Here is a 27,630-nt window from a genome sequence, read left to right on the forward strand (position 1 = left end):
ACTACATAGTGAGGCTATGTCTCATAAAACAACCACAAAAAAACTAGTAGGTGTTGCTGTTACATGTTAATGAGTCAGGTTCAACTTGCCTACTCCTGACAGCACACTAATGTGATACAGTGTAGTATCAAGTGAAAATATACTGATAAGAAAAGAACCTTAAGTAATTTCTTTGAACAATCTCTGGCCAGTTAAGAAACTCTTTCTTACTCTCTGAACGTGTTGGACAAGAAGGGCTGACTGAGAAGCCAAGGACAATGTCACCGGGTTTTGATCCTACTGCATGTACTGGCTTTGTGGGAGCCTAGTCTGTTTGGATGCTCACCTTTCTAGACCTGGATGTGGATGGAGGGGGGAGGACCTTGGACTTCCCACAGGGCAGGGAACCCTGACTGCTCTTTGGACTGGAGAGGGAGGGGACTAGGGAGAGGGAAATGGGAGAAGGGGAGGAGGTGGAAATTTTTAATTAAAAATAAATAATAAATAAATATGAAGTTTAATAAAAGAAAGAAACTCTTTCAACCAGGCAGTGGTAGCATACATCTTTGTTTTCAGTACTCAGAAGGCAGAGACAGGCAGATCCTGAGGCCAGCCTTATCCACAGAGTGAGTTTCAGGACTACACAGAGAAACCCTGTCTCCAAAAAAAAAAAAAAGAAAAGAAAAAGAAAGAAAAGGGGGGTGATGGGAGGTGGGGAGAGAGAGAGAGAAACCCAGAAACACTCTTTCCATGGAATCCAAACAGAACAGGAAAAGCTTGCTGCCTCTTTGAGAAAACTTCATGATGATTAGACAGCTCTGTACATTTAGTTCCATTTAATAATGCATTTGCATGCTGATATTGAAGGAAAGATTTTTGAATTAGGGAATGCTCAAATCTTAAATTTTAAATTTAGGCCCAAATCTGAAAGTTTTATTGTCATTGATTTAATTGTAACTGGTTCTTGCACACATACTGTGTCTCAGCTCTTTAAGGTTCTAGAAGCACCATGTCAAACAGAGTTGTCTCTGCTCCCCGTGAAGTTTATGCAGTATATAAACTTAGGTGAAAGATTGATCCATAAATTGTTAGATAAAATTCCCATAATGTCATTAGTCCCCTTAGAAAACATACTGTATAAATACTTTGTCCTTAGAGAATATCTTAATCACCTGAAAGATTTGTTGGCACATTCTTGGCCAGGCCTACGTACCACCGTTTCTCATCAGATTTGAGAACTGGCACTCCTAACAAGTTTCCAGGTGATACTGATGTTGCTCATCTGGGGGCCATGCTTTTGGAACCAGTACAACAGTACTACCTACAGCGATATCCTTTCTCTGATAACATAATTCCCTTTGACCCCACATAAAATGCACTTGGATGAAAATTCTGTGTGGGGGTTGGTGGTGGATGTTTTAGGACTTGCTATAGAGCATTTTCTACCTATAAGAGTTTGAAACCTATTCAGAAACAGTGTTTGGTCTCAGCCTTGGACTTGCTGTGGTAAACTCATTTACTTATGTATTTTTTATGACTGCTTAAGTGGATATTACTTTATGTTCTTAATAATTTCCATTTCAGAACTGTTCGTCAAGTAGCACAGGAGCAATTCTTCTTAATGTGCACCAGATGTTGCATGGGACACAGGCCTCTACTTTTCTTCATTACTCTGCTCTTCACTGTTTTGGGGGTAAGACACTTAAAAAAATGTTTACTAGTGTAACTAATTCCTTCAACTAGGATATTCAGGAATTTGTGAATTTAGCTTGTATCAGTTATGGCAATTTATACTTAATCAGTAAGACTCAGGGTTTTGAATAAAAGAAATTCCAAGCATGAACATACTGTATTTTCCCATTTTCAGAGCACAGCCAGAGAGAGGGCTAAACATTCAGGCGACTACTTTACCCTTTTACGGCACCTTCTTAATTATGCTTACAACAGTAATATTAATGTACCCAATGCTGAAGTTCTTCTCAATAATGAAATTGATTGGCTTAAAAGAATTAGGGTAAGTCACAATTAATGCTATGTTTGTTTTTTATCATTGTTAAATGCTTCATTAATAATGGTTCATAGTTTAGAACATTTTGGTGAAGTGAATAAATCTAAAACAGAACCAAAGACCATGCATTGTGTTGTCTGTTGTGCTTTACAGAATGAATGCATTACTACTTACAGAAAATCTGTACTTAAGATTTAGAATACGTGGGCTGGAGAGATGGCTCAGCGGTTAAGAGCACTGGCTGCTCTTCCTGAGCTCCTGAGTTCAATTCCCAGCAACCACTTAGCAGCTCACAACCATTGGTAATGAGATCTGATGCCCTCATTTGGAATGCAGGCATACCTACAGACAGAGAACACATACATAAAAAGCTGAGCATGATGGCACATGCTTTTAAACCTAGTAGGTGCAGAAGCAAGCACATTTGTATGAATTGAGGGCTACATAGTAAGGTAGCGGGGAAGATTTGGCATACTCAGGTTCAGCTGCAGTTTTATAGCTTTTTTGTCTTTGAGCAAATTTTCATTTAAAGAAAATGCTGTCCTGGTGGTGGTGGCACACACCTTTAATCCCAGCCGTAGAGAGGCAGAGACAGGCGGATCTCTGTGAGTTTGAGGTGAGCCTGGTCTGCAGAGCAAGTTCCAGGACAGCAAAAGCTACACAGAGAAACCCTGTTTGGAGAGAGAGAGGGAGAGGAGAATGAATAAATAAAATGCTGGTGTTCCCCCCAAAAGTGATCAGATACACTTAATTTTGATTGTAACTCTTTTGAAGACTTGTATAAAAATTTATTTCTGAGGTGATCTGTAAGGGAGATCTACAAGGGTGAGGGGGTTTAAGAGTCCACATCAAAAAAAGTATGGCAGCAGAAACAGAAAGCTGACCAATCCATCATACTTAAACTAAAGAACCAGATAGGGTGAAGCCAACAAACACATCCTTCTAGTAACTAATATATTTCCTCCAGGAGGATTCTACCTCCTGAAGGTTTTTCAAGTGTCCCAAATACCACCAGCAGCTGGGGACCAAGTGTTTAAACATAGCCTATAGGGGACATTTCACATCCAAACTACAGCAGATTTTAGCCTTCAGATTAGCATTTCTTCTAGAAATCCATAAAGCATATTTCTAGAAATTTCAAGATAATTTTAACTTGCTTGACTGGAAAGGTTTAAAATAGTCTCATGTTCTTTTAGCTGTCTTGTTCAGATTCTTCCATTTCATAAGTTCATCATTGAGTTTTTTTTTTCCCTTTGGCAGGATGATGTTAAAAGAACAGGTGAAACGGGTATTGAAGAGACAATCTTGGAAGGACACCTTGGGGTTACAAAAGAGCTACTGGCTTTTCAGACTCCTGAGAAAAAGTTTCATATTGGTTGTGAAAAGGGAGGTGCTAATCTCATTAAAGTAAGTTCTGTGTTCTGGATTTTAAACTACATATTCTATCCTTGTAAGTGTTGTCATTGAATCTGATTGATAGTATTAAGTCTTTGATGTGTTATCGTTACCTTTTATAAAACCTACCTTTTAAGAATGTTTGTTTAGATAATGTAAAGCAGTTATGTCTTCCAGTAGCCATGTCAGGTTTCTAGGCGTGTTTCTATATGCATATAAAATGTCAGTGTAAAGTGTTACTTAATTTTTCTTTTCTGAAAAATCTGAACTGTTCCTAAGTCCCTTTTTTCTTTGTTTTGTTTTCTAAGACAAGGTTTCTCTATATAGTAGGTTTGACTATCCTGGAATTTGCTATGTAGAGCAGGCTGGCCTAGAACTTAGATTTGCCTACCTCTGTTTTGTTAAGACTACATCATATATAAATTGTTTTTCTCAATTTTCGAGACAGGGTTTCATTGTGTAACCGTCCTAGCTGTCCTGGAACTCACTTTGTAGACCAGGCTTGGCCTCTGAACTCACACAGATTCCACTGCCCAGCTTATATTAATTCTTTAAGTTTTTTAACAGGGTAATTTAGGTGATAAAATGTCATTTTAGTATAATTTCAGTCAAAGTTTTTTATATTGATAACCATTTGATTTTTAAAGTAAATGTAAAATAGAGCCAGGCACTACGATCTCGGAGTTCAAATTCAGGCTGGGCTATGTAGATTCTGAGTAAATATAAATGATACTATAGCAATCAGTTCTGTCTTAATACCTAAAAATAAGTAAGAAATGGGTTGCGTAGGTAAAGAGTTTTTAAAATTAGGATATTTTCACTAGAAGCCCCACTATGTTTTCTGTGATGTAAGAAAGTCTTAAGTTGTAATAAACTTTAAAATGATTTTCTTAAAAGATAAATTCAGAATATGTCATTACTAATATGTATTCTTTCTTTCAACTGTTTAGGAATTAATCGACGATTTCATCTTTCCTGCATCCAATGTTTACCTGCAATATATGAGAAATGGAGAGCTTCCAGCTGAACAGGCTATTCCTGTCTGTGGTTCACCAGCTACGATTAATGCTGGTTTTGAGTTACTTGTAGCATTAGCTGTTGGCTGTGTGAGAAACCTCAAACAGATAGTAGATTCTTTGACTGAAATGTATTACATTGGTACAGCAATAACTAGTAAGTACATTAAAACATAAAATTGTGGAGATGATTCTTTTAAATTCTGTTCTTTTTACAAACATCTTCATATTTTTGTTAGTAACCAATCTTGAGATTTTTAGCAAATAGATATATGGAAACATAGGTACAAGTGCAAGTAGTTGGTAAACTAAATGTCATCTCTCAAATCTGAAATACAATCTATCTTCATTGTAGTCAGTAGTCTTAGTTAATGCAACCAAAACCTAAATCTCATGACTCAAGAGTCTTATCAGGCATTCATAGAGAAATGAATTCACATTTGTTCTTGTTGTTGTATTGTGTTTTGTTTCATTGTTTTTTGGGGGGTTTTTTTTGAGACAGGATTTCTCTGTGTAGCCTTGTCTGTCATGGAACTCACTTTGTAGACCAGGCTGGCCTCAAACTCAGACCTGCCTGCCTCTGCTTCCCGAGTTCCAGGTTAAAAAGTGTGCACCTCCACCACCCGTCTGACTTGTTTTTTTTTTTTTCTTTTAAGACATTTAACTATGGAGTCCTGATTGAATACAAATTCATAAGAGATCTTGCCTTCCAAATGCTGGGGTTAAATACATGTTTCTTCACATGGATATAGATAGATCGATATGTTAGATCGATAGATTGCTCAATCAGAATATACATAATACAATACATAAATCCTCAGCACTATATAAATCTTTGAAAAGTTTGCAAAATGATTTTATTATTACATTGTAGCCCAGAATAGAAAATACGGTTGTTAAAAGTACCTTAAAATTAGACATTTAGCTATCCTAGCAAATTTAAATAATAGTAAGATGAAATTTTTTTAAGCTTAATGGAGAGGTATTTTCCTTTTGAGTAATACGTTTGCATGTTAAATTTTAAGTATAAATTGGGTATGGCAATACACACCTGTAATCTCAGTATCTGGAAGGTTTGCTATGAGTTTGAAGCCAACCTGTTTGTATTAGTTACTTTTCTATTACTATGATAAAACACAATGAACAAGACAACTTAAAGGAGGAAGGGTTTATTTGGGCTAACATTTTCAGAGGGATAAATCTATCACCATCTCAGCCAGAAAGTATGACAACAGGTAGGAACATTAGAAGAGCTCACATCCTGGAACTGCAAACAGGAAACAGAATGAACTGGAAATAGCACATAATTTCTGAAACCTCAGAGCCTGCCCCAAGTAACATATTTCCTCTAATAATGCTACACCTTGTAAACGTAACCAACTGGTGCTGCAAACTGGGGACCAAGTTCAAATGGCCCAAACTATGAGGTACATGTCATTCAAAAGGGCCATACTGACCTGCATGCAAATTCCAGGACAGCTAGGACTGCATTCCAAGGCTCTGTCTAAAATGAAAGCTAACAAGTGCTAAAAAAAAAAGTATATTTTTGGCATTTTTGATAGCCATATCATCATTTATATCTTCTCTGTGTGTTCAGGTCCTCTGGAAGAGCAGCCAGTGCAGTTAACCCGCTGAGCCATCTCTCTAATCCTTTGTCACTTTGTTTTCTACTTGATACAGCTGATATATATCTACCATCTGATTTGCTCCTTAAAATAACATGGTGTGAAAAAATAAGCAGAGCTAGTTTTAACTGTATTTGCAAATGTCAGGACTAGTACATAAATTCTGGCTATTTGGGATTATTGAAACCACAAACATGAATGAATAAGTTTTATTTCATTAAAGCTGAGCAAACCATCATGTATTGTGATGTATATAAAGTAAAAGTTAATAATGGGGTGGAAAGATAGCTCAATGGTTAAGAACGCTTACTACTATTGTAGAGGTCCTTAGGTTGGTTCTCAGCATCCACATTGAGTGGCTCACAATTACCAAATCCAGGGGTTTTACACATATCTCTGGCTTACGTGTATACAAAAACATACACATTAATAAAAATATTTTTCAAAAAGTAAATGACTGAATAGTACAGATAAAACCAAACTGAACAAGGAAATGTTAGCTGTATCCCATCATATGTGAATATATCAAAGAGACTGCCATAGAAGCAGCACCAGATTAAAAATACGGAGTTTGTTGGAGTCAGAGATGTGGCTCAGTTGGTAGAATGCAGTGACTTTCATTTTCCTCATACTATATAAAGTAGGCATGGTGGTGCATACTTGTAATCCAATCACTGGGGTGATAAAAGTAAGATTATCCTGGGTTGCATCAATAGTTCCAGGCCAGTCTGGCTACATGAGACTTTGCCTCAAAAACAAATAGGATTTTAGATTGGTGGGTCGCTATCTGTCTTAAATGCATTTATTAGTGGAAAAAATGCCAAGTGAGAGCCCTAACTCCAATGGCTGCACAGGTAATAGTGTTAACTGTTTTGACAGTTTAACAGGGCTTGGAAAAGACAAAATGATTCATGCTTATGCTATAAAACTCTTTATTTTTCAGCTTGTGAAGCACTTACTGAGTGGGAATACCTGCCACCTGTTGGACCCCGCCCACCTAAAGGATTTGTGGGGCTGAAAAATGCCGGTGCTACTTGTTATATGAATTCCGTGATTCAGCAGCTCTATATGATTCCCTCCATCAGGAACGGTATTCTTGCAATTGAAGGCACAGGTAGTGATGTAGATGATGATACTTCTGGGGATGAGAAGCAGGACAATGAGGTAAATTTTGCTTATAGTACTTGTTTTTTCTGTGTTTGAAATTCTAATAACTGACACCATTCTCCCAAAGGCGACTGAGGGAGGCTAGTATAGTCACCAGTTTCCACAAGAGATTTGTCCAGGATCCCCTTCCAGATTCCCTCACCCCCACCGCAGTAGATCAGAATCCACTGACTAGCATTTACAAATAGTTTGAATAGACCCTACACAAATCCTTTTACATGCTTTAGGTTATCTGTAGATTTTATATAATACTTTAGTGTCAGTTCTATGTAGTTGTTGTATTACATGGAAAATACTTCTAAAAGTCTGTACATGTGTGGTACAGAATCAGTTTTCCTCCCAATATTGACCTTCATGAATCCACAAATGCTGTCAGTGGATATGAAGAGCTATTTCTGGTGTATTTTCCTTCCTTAGACTGTCAAAACTATAAAAGTTGCCATTAGCTTGGCCTCTCCCACTTGGACTACCTCCTAGTATGATGTCTCCAATGCATCTTTTTTATGTAGTATTTGATAAAAGTTGAACTTGGACTAGTTTAAATCAGCAATGACCACCCTTTTGGTTTTCTGGTCCACATTGGACAAAGAATTTTCTTGGGTCACACAACTTAAAAATCATATTCACTTTTCTTTTTTCCCATTTTTGTGTCCATGATTTTTGAGGGGATATTCCTGCTATGCTGTTGAAGCTAGCCTCTGAAGGTCTCCAGCTTGAGTCTTGCAGGTGCCAGTATTATAGTGTATATGCCATGCTAGGCTGTTTTTTTCTGTGCTTACATGATTTTTCTTATATACCATCCCCCATCCCAGTCATATCTCTACCTACTTAAAACTCTTCTCTACTTCAAATATTTTTCACATGATCTTGTTATGACAAGGCTTTTTTAAGCTGCCTGTAAAGTAGCCAGAGCAGATACTTAGGATGCCTGTTTTCAAAGAAGAGAATGTGGCAGTACTGAAGTTGGGTCATGTCTATACCCACCCTATGTCCCTGTTTGTAGTGTTAGTGGGAATTGAAGTGAGAAGCCCAAGTATACTATTCTTGTTGTAAATGTTTTTGGATATTTCTTCTTTTCTTCCCTTCATTCAGGAAGATTGGATTTGTTTTAAAGAAACAGTTTACCATTTCTGGGTCTTCTAAACGAACTCTTCCCAGACATACTAGACTTAAATGATCCAGGGATTGGGGACTGAGTATTTTTACTTTTTACAAAAGCTTCATAGGGGGTGCTTATATCCAAACCTGGCTAGGACCCTACATATTGTCTATTCCTATATCAAAGGTCAAACACAAAATGTCCACTGAACTATAAGTTTTCCTTGGTGGCTCTCATGATTTTGAACCTTGGCAATTTTCATGTTATATCTTTATCGCTATTTGTTTTTGTTAAGGATCTGACTGTTTTGCCCAGGTTGCCCATTTTTAACTCCTGGGCTGGGCTCAAGTGATCTGCACAAGTAGCTGGGACTTCAGGCACATTCTGCAGTACTCAACTCTACTATTTATTTTCTAAGGTTTTACAATACACTGATCTTAACCATGTTTTACTGTACAGTTAAATAGTATTAAATGCACTTATTGTTGTGCATCATTACCACCATATCCAAAACTTTTTATCTTGCAAAAGTGAAACTCTGGGGCTGGAGAGATGACTCAGAGGTTAAGAGAACTGTCTGCTGTTCTGGAGGTCCTGAGTTCAATTCCCAGCAACCACATGATGGCTTATACCCATCTATAATGAGATCTGAGATCTGGTGCCCAGAACACTATATACATAATAAATAATTTTTTTAAAGTGAAACTCTGTACCCATTTAAAGAACTTTCAACCTTGGCAATAGTCCTTGACAGTGACTTTTTTCCCTATATAAGTTTGACTACTCTTAAGTGCCTCATATAACTGGAATTATACAATATTTGCCCTTCTGTGACTGATAAGGTTTTTTTTTTCTTTTGGTTGTTTCATTTTGTTTGAGAATAGTACAGACTAACCTGTAACTTGTGAGCTTCCTCCTGCCAGAGGATAATACTTTTTACTGGCTGTATGTAGCACATTTTGTTTATCCTTCATCTGTCACAGACACTTGGATTGCTTCCTCATTTTAGCTCATGCTTTTATGAGCATGAATACACAGAAATCTCTTAGACCCTGCTTTTAGTTCTTAGCAGAATAGATATTCTAGTTGAGTTTAAGGTAGAACATCTTTGAAGAAAACCTCTTTAAATCTTGCTGCTTTTTTATTTTTTTTAAGGAGGGTCTAATTATATGTAGTTCTGGCTGGCCTGCAACTTGCTATGTAGATCAGAATTACCTCATACTTGAAGTCTTCCTGCTTCTGCCTCCTAAGTGCTGGAATTGCCAGCTCTTTTGCATTTTAAAATTTGAATTGAGAGTTTCAAGAGTCCTATATATTCTGGGTTCTACTTCTTCATCAGATAAGTGACTTTCCATTTTTCTCCCACACTAAATTAGCTGCCTCTCTTGGCAGTGTATTTATGCAAAACTTTTTCATTTTCCTGAGATCCATCCAACTTGTCGATTTTCATGTTGCTTGTACCTTTGATGTCATAGTAAGAAATCATTACCAATTACCATGTCTTGAAGATTTTTCCTTGAAGATTTTTGATGTTTTAGCTCTAACTTTTAGGACTTGGTGCAGAATGAGTTGGGTTTTTTAATATTTATTTATTTATTATGTATACAATATTCTGTGTGTATGCCTGAAGGCCAGAAGAGGGTACCAGACCCCATTACAGATGGTTGTGAGCCACCATGTGGTTGCTGGGAATTGAACTCGGGACCTTTGGAAGAGCAGGCAATGCTCTTAACCTCTGAGCCATCTCTCCAGCCCCGAGTTTTTTTTTTTATAATCACATTTATTTATTAATGTAATTATATGGGTTACTGCTAAAACAGTGAAATGATTTTTTTAAACTAATATTAAGGAGGCTTTAGCTTCATTCTTTTACAACTATTAATGTGTATATTCTCATTCATTGTGAAGTGGCAGAAATAAGTAATACTATAAAGTAATACATTAAAATGTATACACCTTTTGAAAATTAAGTGCTTTTGGAAACAAAAGTATATATATGTTCACTAATTGGAATTTATCTCGACTTATTTTACTACACTTCTGATTAGTTCACTAATGATATCTTTTTGGTTTCTAGAGCAATGTTGATCCCAGGGATGATGTGTTTGGATATCCTCAACAATTCGAAGATAAACCAGCACTGAGTAAAACAGAAGATAGGAAAGAGTACAATATTGGTGTTCTAAGACACCTTCAGGTTATCTTTGGGCATTTAGCTGCTTCTCGACTACAATACTACGTGCCAAGAGGGTTTTGGAAACAGTTCAGGTAAAGTATGGATGGATAGTCAGTCATAAAACACATCTTAAAACTTGATGAATAGCTCATATTCCTAAAATACATATCTTCAGATATCTTTACGTTCAGATTTTAAGCAATAATTACACTCCAACTATCCTTAGACTGTTTTCTTCTTTTTGCCCATAAGAGTCCATAGTTTTTCCCTATGACTGTCATAATGAGAGAAATGTCCGGTTATGTTTTACTCTTTTGACTTTTTGGGGAGACTACCACCGAGCTCCCAAATAAATCACATGGAGGCTTATTCTTAAAGAGTGCCTGACCTGTGCTGAAGATATGGCTCAGCAGTTAAGAGCACTGGCTGCTCTCCAGAGGTCCTGAGTTCAATTCCCAGCAACCACATGGTGGCTCACAACTATCTGTACTGAGATCTGGCACCCTCCTCTGGCTTGAGGGCATACATGGAGGCAGAATGTTGTATGCATAGTAAATAAATAAATCAAAAAAATAAATAAATTTTAAAAAAAGAGTGCCTGACCTTAGCTTGGCTTAAATTATTCCGTCTACCATTCGCCTCTGGGCTTTTTTCCTTTTCTTCTATAAATCTTAACTTTCACTCTTGACTCCATGGCTGGCCCCTGATGTCTTGCTCCTCTCTTTCATTGATTTTCTTTTTCTTTATATTCTCTGCCTGCCACCCCCACCTATCCCTGCTCTTGCCTTGCTATTGGCCAGTCAGCTCTTTATTTGACCATTAGGTGTTTCAGACAGGCACAGTTACGCAACTTCACAGAGTTAAACAAATGCAGCATAAACAAAATTAACATATCTTAAGATTATATTTCCCAATATGGAAGGACGGCTGTTTTATTTTTGATGTTAAAAATTAAACAGATTGTGGAATTCTATATGATATTTTAATGCGTATAGGGACAACATTCTAATCCCTTTACTTTTTTGATGTCTTAGTTACTGTTTTATTTCTGTGAGGAGACCCCATGACCAAGGCAACTCTTAGAAAAGAAAATATTTGATTGGGCTTACTCACAGTTTCAGATGGTCAGTCCATTATCATGGTGGGGAGCAGACAGTCATGGTGCTGGAGTAGTAGCTGAGAGCTTTAGATCCTGATCTACAGGCAGCAGACAGATTAAGAGAGACTCTGGTCTTGGCTTGGTCTGTTGAAACCTTAAAGCCCACCCCCAGTGACACCTCCTCTAACAAGGGCGCATCTCAACTTTCCTAATGCATTTAATAAAGTTAATAATAACACCCTTTAATACAGTTCATGTTCCTGTCACCCCTCCCAGCTCTAAAATTTTATTCAGTTGATACTTCATAACATGCTACTGTTGTGAATTGTAATGTAAAATACCTGATAATGAAGGGTCTTTGATATACCACCCCATTACAGGTGGAGTTTTCCTATCCTGGAAGCTGCTTCCTAATTACCACAGAGGCTTATTAATTGTAAATGGTCAGCTAATAGCTCAGGCTTATTACTAACTTGATCCTACATTTTAAATTAACCCATATTCCTTTTTTATGCTCTGCCACGTGGTGGTGCCTTGTTTTTTGTTTTGTTTTTCATGGAGGCTACTGGATGGGGTGGTGTGCCTCCATGTTTACCTCCATGAAAAGTTGATACATGATGTTTTGTCTTCCTCTTCTCTGATGGTAACAGCAATGAAATCTTTACAACTGCCAGTTTATCCAGAGAATGGGGTTTTTTTTTTAGTGTAATTTTAAAGATTTAAAGTCCAAGATTAAAAGTCCAAGACATTTGAAGGAGGAAGGGGTGATAGAGACCCACCATTGCTGGATTGTGTATAGGAGCAAAATCCATGAACAGAAGGAATAAGAACAGACAGGACCAGACTTGGTCCTTTAGTAACAATCCTTTGGTGTGAACGGTCTTGTAATTTATTACAGATGGTGAGACACTGCCTCACCGACTGTTATGCTACCTATATTATGCTTCCTGTGGTTTTACAGTAAAGACAGCATAAATGTACTACTGCTCTTGGGAATTGACTTCTTGCGATTGGTTTTGTTTTTGTTTGTTTGGTTGGTTTTTTCTTAAGCTTTAGTTCATGTTTTTCAGTCAATACCTACAAAAGTCGGGTAAAGAAACACTGAACTCTCCAGGTGGTGGTTGGTGGCAGTGGCGGCAGTGACGCACACCTTTAATCCTAGCACTCAGGAGCAGAGGCTAGTAGATCTCTTCAGTTTGAGTTCAGCCTATTCTACAGATTGAGTTCCAGGACAGTCAGGGCTACACAAAGAAATTGAGTTCCAAAGAAAATAAAAGGAGAAAAAGAAACACTGCACTCTTGATTGATAGCAAGATATAGTTTGTTTTTTAAATAGTGCTGCTTCAAGGTGTTGGGGTTGCAGTTAATTAGTCTGGTTGCACACTTGCCTAGCATACCCAAGGGCCCTAACTCCCATCCCCAACAAAGGAAAGTATAGCTCCTCCAGGGGACCTTCAGGCAGCTGACAGAAGAAACTTAGAGGGAGGGGTTGGAGAGATGGTTAAGAGCATTGCCTGCTCTTCCAAAGGTCCCGAGTTCAATTCCCAGCAACTACATGGTGGCTCACAACCATCTGCAATGAGGTCTGGTGCCCTCTTCTGGCCTGCAGGCATACACACAGAATATTGTATACATAATAAATAAATAAACAAACAAACAAAGAATAATTAAAAAAAGAAGAAGAAGAAAGAAACCTAGAGGGTTGTCTGTCCTCCCCTGCTTCTGGCAGAGTGAGGTTTCCCCTTGTATTTTTTTTCCCCTTCCCCTTAAGGATTTTTCTATTTTTTTGACACTCAGCAACAAGAACAATTGCAGTTTCTTATATTTCCCTAATTAAGTCCCTACTCAGTCAATACTGGAAGTTTGTATGTACCACCAGTTACACTTTTTTCACCAGAGCACCCATCTTCTAACTTTACAAACTGACTATTCATTCGTTTTTTTCCTCTACTTTATTCTTTTGCCTTTATAAATCTAAAATTTCTGATCCTGTTATTCTAAAAATTAAACACTTTCTCACCTTTTTATGCTGCAATTTGTCTATTGATTACAGTTTTCTCTCTCTGTTTTTTGTTTTGTTTTTATGACTTTCATTTTGGAGTTTTGATTTTTGTTATCATTTGAGACTGGTGTATAGCCCAACCTGGCCTTGAAATTAGGATCTTCTTGCCATGGCCACCTCAATACTGAGATTGTAGGCGTATTCTACAATGCTAGGTATTTTCTCTCTCACTAAGCCTTTGCTGTTTTCTACTCTGTACTAGTGAACCTCACAGTTAGGTTTGTATAATTGTTTCCATGTGATTAGATTCAGATTTAACTTGAAAGAGGGCAAAAAGGTTATATTAATTTCATATGTATGTATGTATGAGTGAGTTGGTTTTTAAGATTAGTTTGTCTAACTTAAGTCCTCAGATCACTGAAAATAGATTAATTGTAAAAGTCTTTTTCACTTGAAAAAAATCAGTTTAATGAAGGTAGACACACAACTCTGTAATCCAAAAATGTAGTGAAAACATCACTGTTGGATCCACCACCTCATTTTAATAGCATCTACAACTGGTTTCAAAATGCACGTGTATATAACATTATCTGAAGCTACCACCCTTCTTAAAGCCATGCTCTCTTTCAACTATACCAGTAGTTCTGTGGCAGTTCTTTGCCACTGGAGTACCACTTTCAACGTAAAGTGCTGGACTTTTGTGATGTTTCCTACTTCTTCATGTAGTTGTTTCAGTATGCTGTCGTTATAATTGCCTTACCTACAACCCTAGAAAATGTTCGTATTGTTGTGAATGTTACATGTTATATTGCATTCATTTCACAGACTTTGGGGTGAACCTGTTAATCTTCGTGAACAACATGATGCTTTAGAGTTCTTTAATTCATTGGTGGATAGTTTAGATGAAGCTTTAAAAGCCTTAGGGCATCCTGCTATGTTAAGTAAAGTCTTGGGAGGTTCTTTTGCTGATCAGAAGATTTGCCAAGGCTGCCCACATAGGTAAGTGGTGATAGAGTGTCATAGCTAATAGAGTTTCATATACTATCATATGCTAAGAAGAATAAAATTCTTATTAATGTTACTATAAAAATAGAATATGTCATTATTTTATTCAACTCCCACAATTGAATAAAATAAGTATTACGAATATCTGAGTACTTTGGGGTGGTTTTTGGTTTTGCTAAATAACTTCATTACTTGTGCTTTTGTCTTGTGCTTAATATTTTACTATTTCATGCTTTTAATTCTTTCATATATTCCTAAGGAACAAAGATGACAATTTGCATATGACTAGAAATGTTACTTTTCAGTTTTTATCTTAGAGAATTTAAATGGTAATATAAATACACCTAGAAGATGACTGGCTAGAGGTGTTATTTTCTTTCTAAAACAGTAAAACAGTTCCACCTATTACCATTTTGCACACAATACGTGTAGGCATGCATAGGGTACAGATACATAATACTTAAATAAATAAAACTTAATAAAAATATGAATTTATAAACATGGCATTTCTCACTATCAAATCACATCAAGGTTTTATTTTGGTGCTGTTAGGAAACCTGTTACTGTGTGTACTAATTTTAAAACTGGGGGTGCTGGAGAGCCAGCTCATTGTTTAAAAACTGGCTATACTTGCAGAGGACCCAGGTTCAATACCCAGCACCCATGTGGTGATGTACAACTGTCTGTAACTCCATTTATAGGGGATCTGACTCCTTCTGGCGCCAGGCATACACAGTATACACATTCATACATGCAGGCAAAACACCCATGCACATAGATTTTTTTTTTTTAATAACAAACTCAGGCCTGGAGAGATGACTCAGCAATTAACAAGCTTTTCCTGTATCTAGAGAACCCAAGTTTAGTTCCCAGGATCCACATCAGCCAGTTCATAACCATAACTCTAATTCCAGGGGATCCAACACCCTTTTCTGGTCTCTTTGGGCACACAACACAACAAATGGCAGACATAGAAACTTAAACATGTTGGACTGGGACTGAACGAGCATGGGACCAAACTGGACCCTCTGAATGTCGCTGACAATTGGGGCAGACTGAGGATTTGTCTCTACTGCATGTACTGGCTTTTTGGGATCCTAACTATTTGGATGTATACCTTCCTAAGCCTGGGTTGGGGGGGGGGCTTGGACTTCCCACAGGGCTGGGTACACTCTGCCCTCTCTTAGGACTGGAATGGGGGAGGGGGAAGGTGTGTGGGCAAGTAGGAGGGAAGTGTGAGGAGGGGAGGAAGTAGGAATTTTGATTGATATTATTTATAAAGTAATAAAAATATTAAAAAATAAACTTCATGAATTTTAGAAACAAAAAATACTCAAATTTGTCAAAATACTGGAGAGAACCAACTTCACAAAATTGTCCTGACATTTGTATGAGGTGGCATACACACTCTAATACATTTTTAAGTTTGTTTTTTATTAGAATTCTTTTAAAATAATTTGGTGATTTGCAATCTCTAAGATGATAATTTTAAAGTCATCAAGCAAAAGATGTGTGTCTCCAAGCTTGATGGCCTAAATTTGATCCTCAAGTCCCCTATTGTGAAAGTAGAGAACCAATCCAGAGTATAATTTTTTTTTTCAGAGTATAATTTTTTTATTTTTATTTTTTTTTTTTATAATTTTTTTAAAGGTGGTATTTTTACATAAACCAAACTCTTACTTTATGTAGTCTTGGGCTAATTTTGTCATTGAAGGAAACATTTTGCTTTTTAATCAGTAAATGATTGAAAAGTACTATATAAATAGACTTCTGTGGGTTTATAATTTAAATGAGAGATTATATGTGTTCGACATATATTGTCCACTAGCCTGGGCAACTTTTGGTTCTTTAGAAAAACCTTTTTATCATTCAGAGGCAAATTGTATAAATAATTTAACCTCTTAATTATTGATAAAATAGCCAACATTTTGATTAGCTGTTTCCATCAATCTTGTATTGGAATTTTTTACCAAGAAATTTTTTTTTAGTTTTTCAAGACTGGGTTTTTCTCTGAAGCCCTGGCTGTTTTGGAATTTGCTCTGTAGACCAGGATGGCCTTGAACTCTGCTTCCACCTCCCAAGTGCTGGGATTAAAGTCGGGTGCCGCCACCACCACTGGGCTGCCAAGAGAAAATTTTGAGAGCATAATCTTTATCATAATCTATATCAGATCCATAATGCTTGACCAACAACTAAACTAGTTTTGTTTTTGTTAAATCCAGTATAATCAAGTAGAGACCAAGTCTACTATTACAGGACTTCGTTTGCTTAGAATATGGTCCGAAAACCTATAGAGCCTGGGCCTTATCGAGCTGGTTACCTGTTCTATAAAGTTTTATTGGAACTTGCTCACTCAATAATGTGTTGTCTGTCTACTTTTGCTAAAATGGTAGAATTGAACACTTGATACAGAGACAATGGGACCCATAACTAATTACTGTAAACCTAAAATTACTGAAAGCACAGTAGACTAAAAGATCTTAACCTATAAGCACAGCTAGCCCTTTTTATTGATGTTGTTTTTCAAGACAGGGTTTCTCTGTGTAGCCTTGGCTATCCTGGAATTCCCTCTGAACCAGGCTGGCCTCAAATTCAGAGAGTGTTAGATTAAAGGTGGGCGGCACCACCACTCAGTTACTCTCTTAATTTCCATTTCACCTATTTCTTTTGACTCAGTTAACCTTTCAGAATCCATTTCACTCAAGTGTGGGCGGTGATAGTTCTCTATCAATTTTGTTATGAAGAGTATATAATCAATCGAATGTAGTGACCAGCACAGTCTAAATAACCAAGAAATCTATTGGTATTAGTAGAATTCTGACTTAGGAGTTTTGTTTTTCATTAAATATATAAATTACGAAATATTTAGAGAACTAAAGAGTAAATCCTTTTCTGATAATTCTTAAATAATGTCTTTAGGTACGAATGTGAAGAATCTTTTACGACTCTGAATGTAGACATTAGAAACCACCAGAATCTTCTTGATTCTCTGGAACAGTATGTCAAAGGAGATTTATTAGAAGGGGCAAATGCTTATCATTGTGAAAAATGCAATAAAAAGGTATGTATTGTCTGTTAATTATGATTATTCTGGGAGCTATTGATAGTTGATAGCTCCTGGTAAGGGAAAGACATTCCAGTCTTTAAATCCTGGTAAGTGGACTACATTCCAGTGAAGAATATGTATCAGCACAAATTGGACTTGGTAGGTTCTTTATAAAAAGAAGCGGGGGGGGGGGGGGGTGGGGGGACTTGGAGTTTAGAGGTAGACCTGTCAGTCACTTTTTTTTTTTAAATCTTCCTTTGTTGTGATAATAAAAAGCAGGGTGTGTGTGTGTATGTGTTGGGGGAAGGAAGTTTAAAAGTAGTGCCAGAAAAGGCTAGGAAATATAAAATTGTAATTGCTTATATGAGCTGATGGAGGAAAACAGTTTTCCTCTTATGTTTAGGATTATTTTGCTAAAACTATTAGTTTTTTAAATAGAGTAAAATTGTTCTTTACTTTCTAATTAGATCTTTCTATGGGAATGCAACTCTTCAAGGGAGAAGGATATTTAAATGTATAAATAGTAAATTATGTTTTTGACTTCCAAAGTATTTCAAGTCTAAGTTAACTGTGTTGTGTGGCCTACCACACCACTTAGAAAAGTATTAAAGTCTACATTGGGATTATGAGCAATGAAGAAAAAGTAAACTATTTCTTCAGTTTATTTACAGCAGACAACCTTTGTTGATAACTATAAATAACAAACAAATGGCTGTAGGCAAGGACAGTATAGAAACCAGGCAGTAAGTAATGTGTCAATGACTGATTTTTGCAATTTGTAATCACTGGTATAGGCCGTTTTCATATTAACCAGTTACATTTACATCAGCGTCTCAAATACTTTATGATTGCAATCCAAATAACTTATGAAAACTTGATATAGTAGTTGTATTTTTGTTGTTGTTAAGCGTTTGCTTAAGAGGCTGGAGAGATAGCTCAGCAGTGAAGAAGAATGTTTACTCTCTTGTATAGGACCTGGATTCAGTTTCTAACATCCACATGGAAGTTCACAGTTGTGTGTCGTTCCAGTTTCAGGGAATCTATTGCCCTTGTCTGGTCTCCTCAGCAACTAGGCACACACGTGGTATACTTACACATAATTTGCTTAAAGAACTAGATGTAGTGATTCACAACTACAGAAGGGAAAACATATGGATCCTATAAAGCCCTATCTTTAAAAAAAAAAAAAAAATGAATCCAAGAGAAAAGGTTTGCCTGGTCTGGTCTTAGTGCTGTAACCTCAACTACTTCAGGAGGCCAAAGCAAGAGGATAACACATTCAAGACCTGTCTGGGCTACAAAGCAAGTTCAAAATAAATCTGGACAAAAAAGAATTGGAGGTATAGCTAAAGGACAAGCACTTGCATAGCATGTGTGACACCCTAGGTTCACTTTCTGATTTGGGAGTGGTGGTGGTGGTTTGGATTTTGGTTTGTTTTTTATAGTGGATTGTATCTATTTTCTCTATTTTAGGTTGATACTGTAAAGCGTTTGCTAATTAAAAAATTACCTCCTGTTCTTGCTATCCAACTAAAACGATTCGATTATGACTGGGAAAGAGAATGTGCAATCAAGTTCAACGATTACTTTGAATTTCCTCGAGAGTTAGACATGGAACCTTACACAGTTGCAGGTGTTGCTAAGCTGGAAGGGGATAATGTAAACCCAGAAAGTCAATTGATACAACAGAATGAGCAGTCTGAAGAGAAAGCAGGAAGCACAAAGTACAGACTTGTGGGTGTGCTTGTGCACAGTGGTCAAGCAAGTGGAGGACATTACTATTCTTACATCATTCAGAGGAATGGAGGAGATGGTGAAAAGAATCGCTGGTATAAATTTGATGATGGAGATGTAACAGAGTGTAAAATGGATGACGACGAAGAAATGAAAAACCAATGTTTTGGTGGCGAGTATATGGGAGAAGTGTTTGATCACATGATGAAGCGCATGTCATACAGGCGCCAGAAAAGGTGGTGGAATGCTTATATACTTTTTTATGAACGAATGGACACAATAAACCATGATGATGAACTGCTAAGATACATATCAGAGATTGCTATCGCCACAAGGCCCCATCAGATTGTTATGCCATCAGCCATTGAGAGAAGTGTACGGAAGCAGAATGTACAGTTCATGCACAACCGAATGCAGTACAGTTTGGAATACTTTCAGTTTATGAAAAAACTACTTACATGTAATGGTGTTTACTTAAACCCTCCTCCAGGTAAGTGTCAAGGTAGCTTCTTACAGCATAGAGTAATTCTTATTTATTGATAGGAATAAGCTTTGCTTCACCTACCCCCTACCTACCACCCCTCCCCAAGACAGGGTTTCTCTGTAGCTTTGGAGCCTGTCAGAGATCCATGTGTTTGAATGTAATGCTGGGATTTGAACCCAGGGCCTTGTGTATGGTAGTTGGAACACTGCCTTGGGGTTTGTTTTTTTTTTTGTTTGGTTGATTTTTGGGTTGAGGGAAGGTGTTTGATTTTTTTGGGTTTGGTTCTGGTTTTTTTTTTTTTTTTTTTTTTTGAGATGGGGTTTCTCTGTGTAACAATCCTGGCTGTTCTAGAATTCACTTTGTTGACCAGGATGGCCTTGTAGTCACAGAAATCTGCCTGCCTCTACCTCCTGAGTACTGGTATTAAAGTGATACAGTATGGCTGGCTTTTTTTGTTTGTGCTAAATTCAGGTATAAGAATTTTATAAGTAATCTGAGAAGAGTTCTATTTATTTTAATAAATTGAGAACACAGAGTACAAGTTTGTTTGAAAATGGGGCTTGAACAGAAGTTTTGATTGTTTTTAAAAATATGTGTGTATGTGTTTGTTTTTTGTTTTTTAGGGCAAGATCACCTGTCTCCTGAAGCAGAAGAAATCACTATGATTAGTATTCAGCTTGCTGCTAGGTTCCTCTTTACTACAGGATTTCACACAAAGAAAATAGTTCGTGGCTCTGCCAGTGATTGGTACCTGGTTTTGGATTTTTATTCCTATTTAAAATTTGGTGGAGTTCTTTAGTAGAGTGTTTTGTTTTATTTTTTTCAGAACCCTAAGATCATTGTTTCAAATCTAAAAGACAGATTTTTTTTTAAAAAATGTAATCAATAATGAGAGAAATCACTCTAAAATACTTGACATAAACTTAAGCGTAAAAAAATTGTTAAAAAAATATAGATACCATCATAATGCCTTGGTTTTTTTTGGGTTTTTTTTGTTTGTTTGTTTTGGTTTGGTTTCTGGGGTTTTTTGGTTTTTGTTTGTTTGTTTTTTGTTTTCCCCAGATAGGGTTTCTCTAGTAACCCTGTCTATCCTGGAACTTGCTTTGTAGACCAGGCTGGCCTCAAACTCAGCTATCCATCTGCCTCTTCCTCCTGAGTTCTGGAACTAAAGGCATGTGCCACTACTGACCAGCTATATCTACTTAGCAATTGTTCCTTATTAAGGGCCAGTGATGTTTCAGTGGGTAAAAGCTCTTAACCACCAAACCTGACAAAACTGAGTTTGATCCCCAGAACCCACATAGTGGAAGGGGAGAGCCTATTCTTGCAAATAGTCCTTTAAGTTATACACACTAAATTTTAACTTATCCAGAAGATAGTTCAATAAGGAAAGAAGGGATTTTGTCATCATTTAATAATGTTTTTTGGTTTTGGGGTTTTTTTGTTTTGTTGGTTTTTAAGACAAGGTTTCTATGTGTAGCTCTCACTGTCCTGTCCTGAAACTCTGTGGGCCAGGAACCATTGCCACCTGGCTATTAATGGTTTTTTAGTAACCAATGCAAGCTTTCACCTATTTTGTAATTCCATGAGATTAGGCCAAGTCATATAGTAGTCATGTCTCTACCCCCAACGCCCACAAGATTTCTCTGTAAATCTAGCTAACCTAGAACTCCTGTAGACCAAACTAGCCTAGAACTCAGATCCAACTGAGATTAAAGGCGTGTATCATCATGTATGCCCAGCTCCGTATCAGTCATTTTAATGTTAATACTAGAAGTGATCATTATTGCTGCTGCCTTCAGTAAAAAAAAAAAAATGTTTGCTGTCTTTTGTTTCCTAGCGACCCATCCCTTTACTGTAGGAAAAGTGAATTGAATTTATAGTTGTGGTTTGTTTTGTTTTAGGTATGATGCATTGTGTATTCTCCTTCGTCACAGCAAGAATGTGCGATTTTGGTTTGCTCACAATGTCCTTTTTAATGTTTCAAATCGTTTTTCTGAATACCTTTTGGAATGCCCTAGTGCAGAAGTGAGAGGCGCATTTGCTAAACTTATAGTCTTCATTGCACATTTTTCCTTGCAAGATGGGCCTTGTCCTTCACCTTTTGCATCTCCTGGACCTTCTAGTCAGGTAATTGTCCATTTGTTTATAATTATTTGTGTATTACCCACCCCCAAATGTGTTTTCCTGAAGTTAAAGTGAGAAACTTGAATGCTTTTTTTTTAATGTTTACCAAAGTAACAAAGCCTGACCCTGATTCCATTAAAATTGCTAGATAAAAAGCAGCAATGATTATTTGCCCTTTAAAAAAACATGGATAGCCTGGGATATGATTTGGTGGTAGAGAGCATTCCTAAAATATACTCTGGTGCTCTAGTTTCTATCCCTAGCACAGAAGGGATTTTTTTGTAAAGTTATAAGTTTTTATGTGTATGTATGTGTATGCTTTTTTAAACATTTATTATGTATGGGATGTTGTGCATGTGCCATAGCACAAGTGTAGAGGCCAAAGGATAACGTGTGGGGGTCAGTTCTCTCCTTCCACCATGTAGGTACTAGGAATCAAACTTCTAGTCCTCTGTTTGGGTGGTAAGCTCCTTTACCCATTGAGTCGTCTCACCAGCCCTATTTTTTAATTAGCCTACAAAATAGTGCTTCCATGTGAGATTTTCCTATCTACTTCATTTTGGTGGATTTTTTTAATGAACTTTTTTTAAATTGCAGCAAAGTGAAAAATCTTTAACTCAAAAGCTGAGTGTGGTGGCACGTGCCTATAAATCTTTGGAAGCTGAGGCAGGGGGATTGAGAATTGAAAGCCAACCTAGGTTCTACATATTTAGACCCTATCTCAAAACAAAATTAATAAAATGAAAAAGAAAAAAAATAGGAAACCTACTTGAGATTTTCATTCCCTTTACCAAGATCAAATCCTTTTAATAGTTTGTGGCACAGGCCTATAATCTCAACCCCTTTGGAAGCTAAAGCTAGAGGATTGCAAATTCAAAAGCCAGCTTGGTCCAATTTAGTTTAGACCATTATCTATTAGTAAGAAGAGATCTTGGAATATAGCTCAGTGGCAAAGTTCTTCTCTAGCATTAGCATACACCTGGCCTTGGATCAGTCTAGTGGTGATAGGCAGGATAGATAGAATTCATGTAATCAGTTTTTCCAAAAAAGTATTTTTGTGTTCAACATATGCATACATGTCCCCTTTTTATAAGAATACAATTATCGCCAGTTGGTGGCGGCACACGCCTTATTAGCTTGTGTTTTCTCCTTTACAGGCTTATGACAACTTAAGCTTAAGTGACCACTTATTAAGAGCAGTACTAAATCTCTTAAGGAGGGAAGTTTCAGAACATGGTCGTCATTTACAGCAGTATTTCAACTTGTTTGTAATGTATGCCAATTTAGGTAAGAAGTGAAATTTTCATAATCTCTGTTGAAGTATTATGTTAAATGATAAGTCATTCAGCAGGTCAAATGATAAAATAAGGATTTCTTTTTTCTTTGTATCAAACCTTTTCCCGTGTGCTTTTTTTTTAATACCTCTGGTAAACACAACTGAGACTCTATTAAAGTTTTGCCTCCTTAATCGATGATACTGCATCTGTTTGCTTTATTATTTTATATACATTGGTGTTTTACATGCATATCTGTCTGTATGAGGAGGGTGTTGAATTCCTTGGAACAGGGCTGCCTCGTTTGACAGCTCTCCTCAAAGTTACTTGCTCTTTCTAATATCTGTTCATTCCTGTTCAGTTACTACTAGAAGTGTACCTAAATATTGTGCTCTATTGTCTTCTACCATTATTTGTTGCAAAAGATTGGATGGGGGAGAAAACTTGTCTACCACAAATACGCACATTCCAACACTGAAGGGTGGGGACACACCTTTAATTTTTAGCACTAGGGAGGCAGACTGATCTGTGAGTTTGAGGTCAGTCTCCCTAATAGTGAGTGGTGAGTTCTAGACCAACCAGAATGACAATGAGATGTACCCCCCACCACCAAAAAAAAAGCACAAATAATTTTTGTGTTATTTTGGTGTTTATTTTAATTAACTTGGACAGAAGATAGATGTCCTGTAATATTTAAAATTATAAAAATTGCCAGCTGGTCAGTGGTGGTACGCATTTTTAATCCCAGGAGACAGAGGCAAATTCCGGTACAGCGAACAGAAACCGTGCGTGCGTGCGTGCGTGCGTGCGTGCGTGCGTGCGTGCGTGCGTGCGTGCGTGCGAGAGAGAGAGAGAGAGAGAGAGAGAGAGAGAGAGAGAGATTGGAGATTAGGCTGGCCTTGAACTCACAGTTCAGCTTCTCTCTGCCTTCCAAGTGCTGGGATTAAAGGCATGCACCACCACCGCCCAGCATAATCACTGTTTGTATAGAAACTTCTAAAGTGGTAAATTTCTTACCATAGTTAAATAAGTCTGAATTCAAGTAAGAACAATGTGTTTCTGATTATAAAGTGATAGGCAAGGGTTAGGCATAATACCAGATGCAAGTAGATCTCTGAATTTGAGGCCAACCTGGTCTGCATAGTAACTTCTAGAAGAGTTAGGACTATATAGGGAAGCCCTATCTCCAAAAAAGAAAAAAAAAAAGGGTGATAGACCAGGGTTAGAAAGGTGGCTCAGCAGTTAAAGTGCTTGTACAGGAGTTCAAATTCTTACAACTCAAGTATATGCTGAGTGGAATGTGATGGTTTGCCTGTAATTCCAGCCTGAAAAGGTTGAGACATGGAAGCTACAGAGCAAGCTGGCTAATAACTGCTGATTTTGTTCACAAAGTTCTTTCCTTTTTTTTTTTTATTTTTTTTATTTTTGAGACAGGGTTTCTCCGTAGCTTTTGGTGCCTGTCCTGGAACTAGCTCTTGTAGACCAGGCTGGCCTCGAACTCACAGAGATCCACCTGCCTCTGCCTCCCGAGTGCTGGGATTAAAGGCGTGCGCCACCACCGCCCCGCTACAAAGTTCTTTCTATCCTAATGTTTTTCTTCCCCATTTTCTCCTGCCTGTTTCCCTGTCTCTCTTTTGACTGCAGGAGTGGCAGAGAAGACACAGCTGCTGAAACTGAGTGTGCCTGCTACCTTTATGCTTGTGTCCTTAGATGAAGGTCCTGGTCCTCCGATTAAATATCAGTATGCTGAATTAGGCAAATTATACTCAGTAGTGTCGCAGCTAATCCGCTGTTGCAATGTCTCCTCAAGAATGCAGTCTTCTATCAATGGTAATGTATCCTTGGCAATAGTTTTGAATACTCTGGGTCAGATCTAGAACTAAATTAAATATAATACCGAAGATAAATACAAAGTAAGGATGTGAAGGAAGGTCCGTGCTTATGACATTTTATAGTATTTTCAAGTTCTGTACTTTTTTTCACATTAATATGAATCTTTTTCTGCTTTCTATTGCGTTAAATTTCTAAAATTTTTCATGTTAGTATACCTAATCATTGTAACATAGTCTACGTTTCTTCATTATGCCTAGGAAACTTGACTTTTGCAGCTCATTTTTCTAAAACAGGCTATTTTCTTAGATGTCTACATTGTTATTGTGGAGAAGCTTATTGGTTGTTCATTGGTGACAAATCTGTATTGTAGGTAATCCTTCTCTTCCAAATCCTTTTGGTGATCCTAATTTATCACAACCTATAATGCCAATTCAGCAAAATGTGGTAGATATTTTATTTGTGAGAACAAGTTATGTGAAGAAAATTATTGAAGACTGCAGTAACTCTGATGAGACCGTCAAATTGCTTCGCTTTTGCTGCTGGGAGAATCCTCAGTTCTCATCTACCGTCCTCAGTGAACTTCTTTGGCAGGTTAAGAAACTATAACCATTGCTAAATCTCTTTGACTTGATTTGTTACCCATGTATCCATTATTTACTGTGTCTTACCTATTTCTAGATTGCATATTCCTATACTTATGAACTCCGACCCTATTTGGATCTGCTTTTACAAATCTTACTGATTGAGGACTCCTGGCAGACTCACAGGTAAAAATACTTTAAACATGATTTAACTGAATTGTTTTTTTTTTACTTAAAGAAAACCATCAATAGACTTTTGTATACATGTGAATTCATTTAAGCCTAAGAATTATTTTAGTTTTAGATTACATTAGTTTTAGAACTAACCTCATGACACAAAGGTAGTCCTTAGGTGAGGAGGGCACAGAGAATACAGATCTTTAGTCCCGGCACTTGGGAGGCTGAGGCAAGCAGATTTTTGAGTTCCAAACTAGCCAGGGCTGTAGGGAGGCCTTGTCTTTAACAAAAAAGAGAAAGAGAGAGTTCGTAGGTGGAGCAACAAAATAACTCAGTAGGTGAGGGTACTTGGCTTCTGCCTGATGACCTGTGTTTAGTCCTATGTGATTAAAAGAAAACCAGTTCTTGCTGGGCGTGGTGGTGCATGCCCTTGATCCCAGCACTCAGGAGGTAGACAGGCAGATCTCTGAGTTTGAGGCCATCCTGGTCTACAACAGCTAGTTCCAGGACAGGCTCCAAAACTACAGAGAAACCCTGTCTCAAAACACCAGAAAGAAAAGAAAACCAGTTCTCTCCAGCTATCCACTGGCAGGCATGCACGCATGCACACACGGAAATATATTGGTTATCTTAATAGATTACTGCTAACTCATTAACGTTGAGTTTACGGTCAATAGCTTACACCTCACACCCGATGTGAGCTTTAGTACACATTTTCTGTAAGATGCATCACAGCTTAGGAACACTAGACTGCACTTCAGTGCTATGCTGGTATACCATTTAAAACAGCAAAAGCAAATACTTGTTCAGAGTTAGAAGGGGAAACAAGGCCGGAGTCACTTTATTCAACCTCTGCTAGGAAAGTGCTGGTTCTGGGCAACTCAAATTATTTGCTACTTTATTCATGATCACAGATAGCTAACAAAGCACTTTAAGTACTGATTTTTAAGATTACCCATTCTTGGGGTTGTAGAATGGCTTGGCCATGTTTTTGAGGTGACTCATATTTGGTCATCCACATAGTGTTTCAAAACCCTCTGTATGTAACTGACAACTCTCTTCTGACTGCTAAAGGCACCAGGCACATATATATACAATGCAGGAAAAGCACTCCTACATCTACACATAAAATAATTTAAACCTTTTTTTTTATGTCAATGTTTAGTCTTAGTGGAAGATTACAAATGCCAGAATTTACAGATTCAAACTATGAAATTATCTTTTTAGCATTATATGTTTCCAATTACTGTTATAAAAATAGCAGTAAGCAAAGTTTCTGTTTACTTGGAGGCAAAATGTTCAAAGCTGTCACCATTGATACTTCACTCCTGGGATAAATTTTAATGTAGTTTAGCTTCTAGTATTTTCCTTCTTAAAACAGTGTAAGAGATTATAGCTTTTAGGGAGTAATGGCATATATGAACTTTTAATTCCAGCATTCCAATGCAGAGGCAGGCAGATCCCTTTGAGTTCTGAGCCAGCAGAGACTACATAGCAAGATCCTTTCTCAAAAAATAGAAAAGAATTTGTAGCTTTCTAGTTAAACATATCAGATTCTCTTTTTAGCATATAATATGAAACCAAGTTGGATTAACTGTGAGAAAGAAAGTAGTCATTTTAACTCAAGCTTGAAAATCATCTCATAGAGAAAGGTGAATCGCTGTAAGTTCGAGGCCAGCCTGGTCTACAAAGGACAGCCAAGGCTGCACAGAAAAACCCTGTTTTGACAAAAACCAGGAAGAAGGAAGTTTTGTCATAATGTCTTCCCATGTGTCCTGCTTTGTTAGTCATGAGGAAGCAACA

General features: G+C 37.3%; 1 protein-coding gene across 7 annotated transcripts in view; it reads left to right on the top strand.

Annotated features, from left to right (window-relative positions):
- Window positions 1–27,630, top strand: part of Usp9x (ubiquitin specific peptidase 9 X-linked) — a 135,095-nt gene that overhangs the window by 97,414 nt on the left and 10,051 nt on the right. For all 7 annotated transcript variants that reach the window (XM_075957413.1, XM_075957410.1, XM_075957412.1 and 4 more), the window contains 15 exons: window positions 1,564–1,672; window positions 1,847–1,993; window positions 3,248–3,394; window positions 4,333–4,555; window positions 6,967–7,187; window positions 10,367–10,557; window positions 14,392–14,565; window positions 17,491–17,632; window positions 19,091–19,841; window positions 20,459–20,582; window positions 21,740–21,965; window positions 23,120–23,249; window positions 24,881–25,066; window positions 25,440–25,660; window positions 25,748–25,836. In XM_075957413.1, coding sequence (XP_075813528.1) covers window positions 1,564–1,672; window positions 1,847–1,993; window positions 3,248–3,394; window positions 4,333–4,555; window positions 6,967–7,187; window positions 10,367–10,557; window positions 14,392–14,565; window positions 17,491–17,632; window positions 19,091–19,841; window positions 20,459–20,582; window positions 21,740–21,965; window positions 23,120–23,249; window positions 24,881–25,066; window positions 25,440–25,660; window positions 25,748–25,836 — 3,081 coding nt within the window. The remainder of the gene's footprint in view (window positions 1–1,563; window positions 1,673–1,846; window positions 1,994–3,247; window positions 3,395–4,332; window positions 4,556–6,966; window positions 7,188–10,366; window positions 10,558–14,391; window positions 14,566–17,490; window positions 17,633–19,090; window positions 19,842–20,458; window positions 20,583–21,739; window positions 21,966–23,119; window positions 23,250–24,880; window positions 25,067–25,439; window positions 25,661–25,747; window positions 25,837–27,630) is intronic.

This window comes from Microtus pennsylvanicus, chromosome X (genome assembly GCF_037038515.1).
Source record: "Microtus pennsylvanicus isolate mMicPen1 chromosome X, mMicPen1.hap1, whole genome shotgun sequence".
In the NCBI taxonomy this organism is placed as follows: Eukaryota; Metazoa; Chordata; class Mammalia; order Rodentia; family Cricetidae; genus Microtus; species Microtus pennsylvanicus.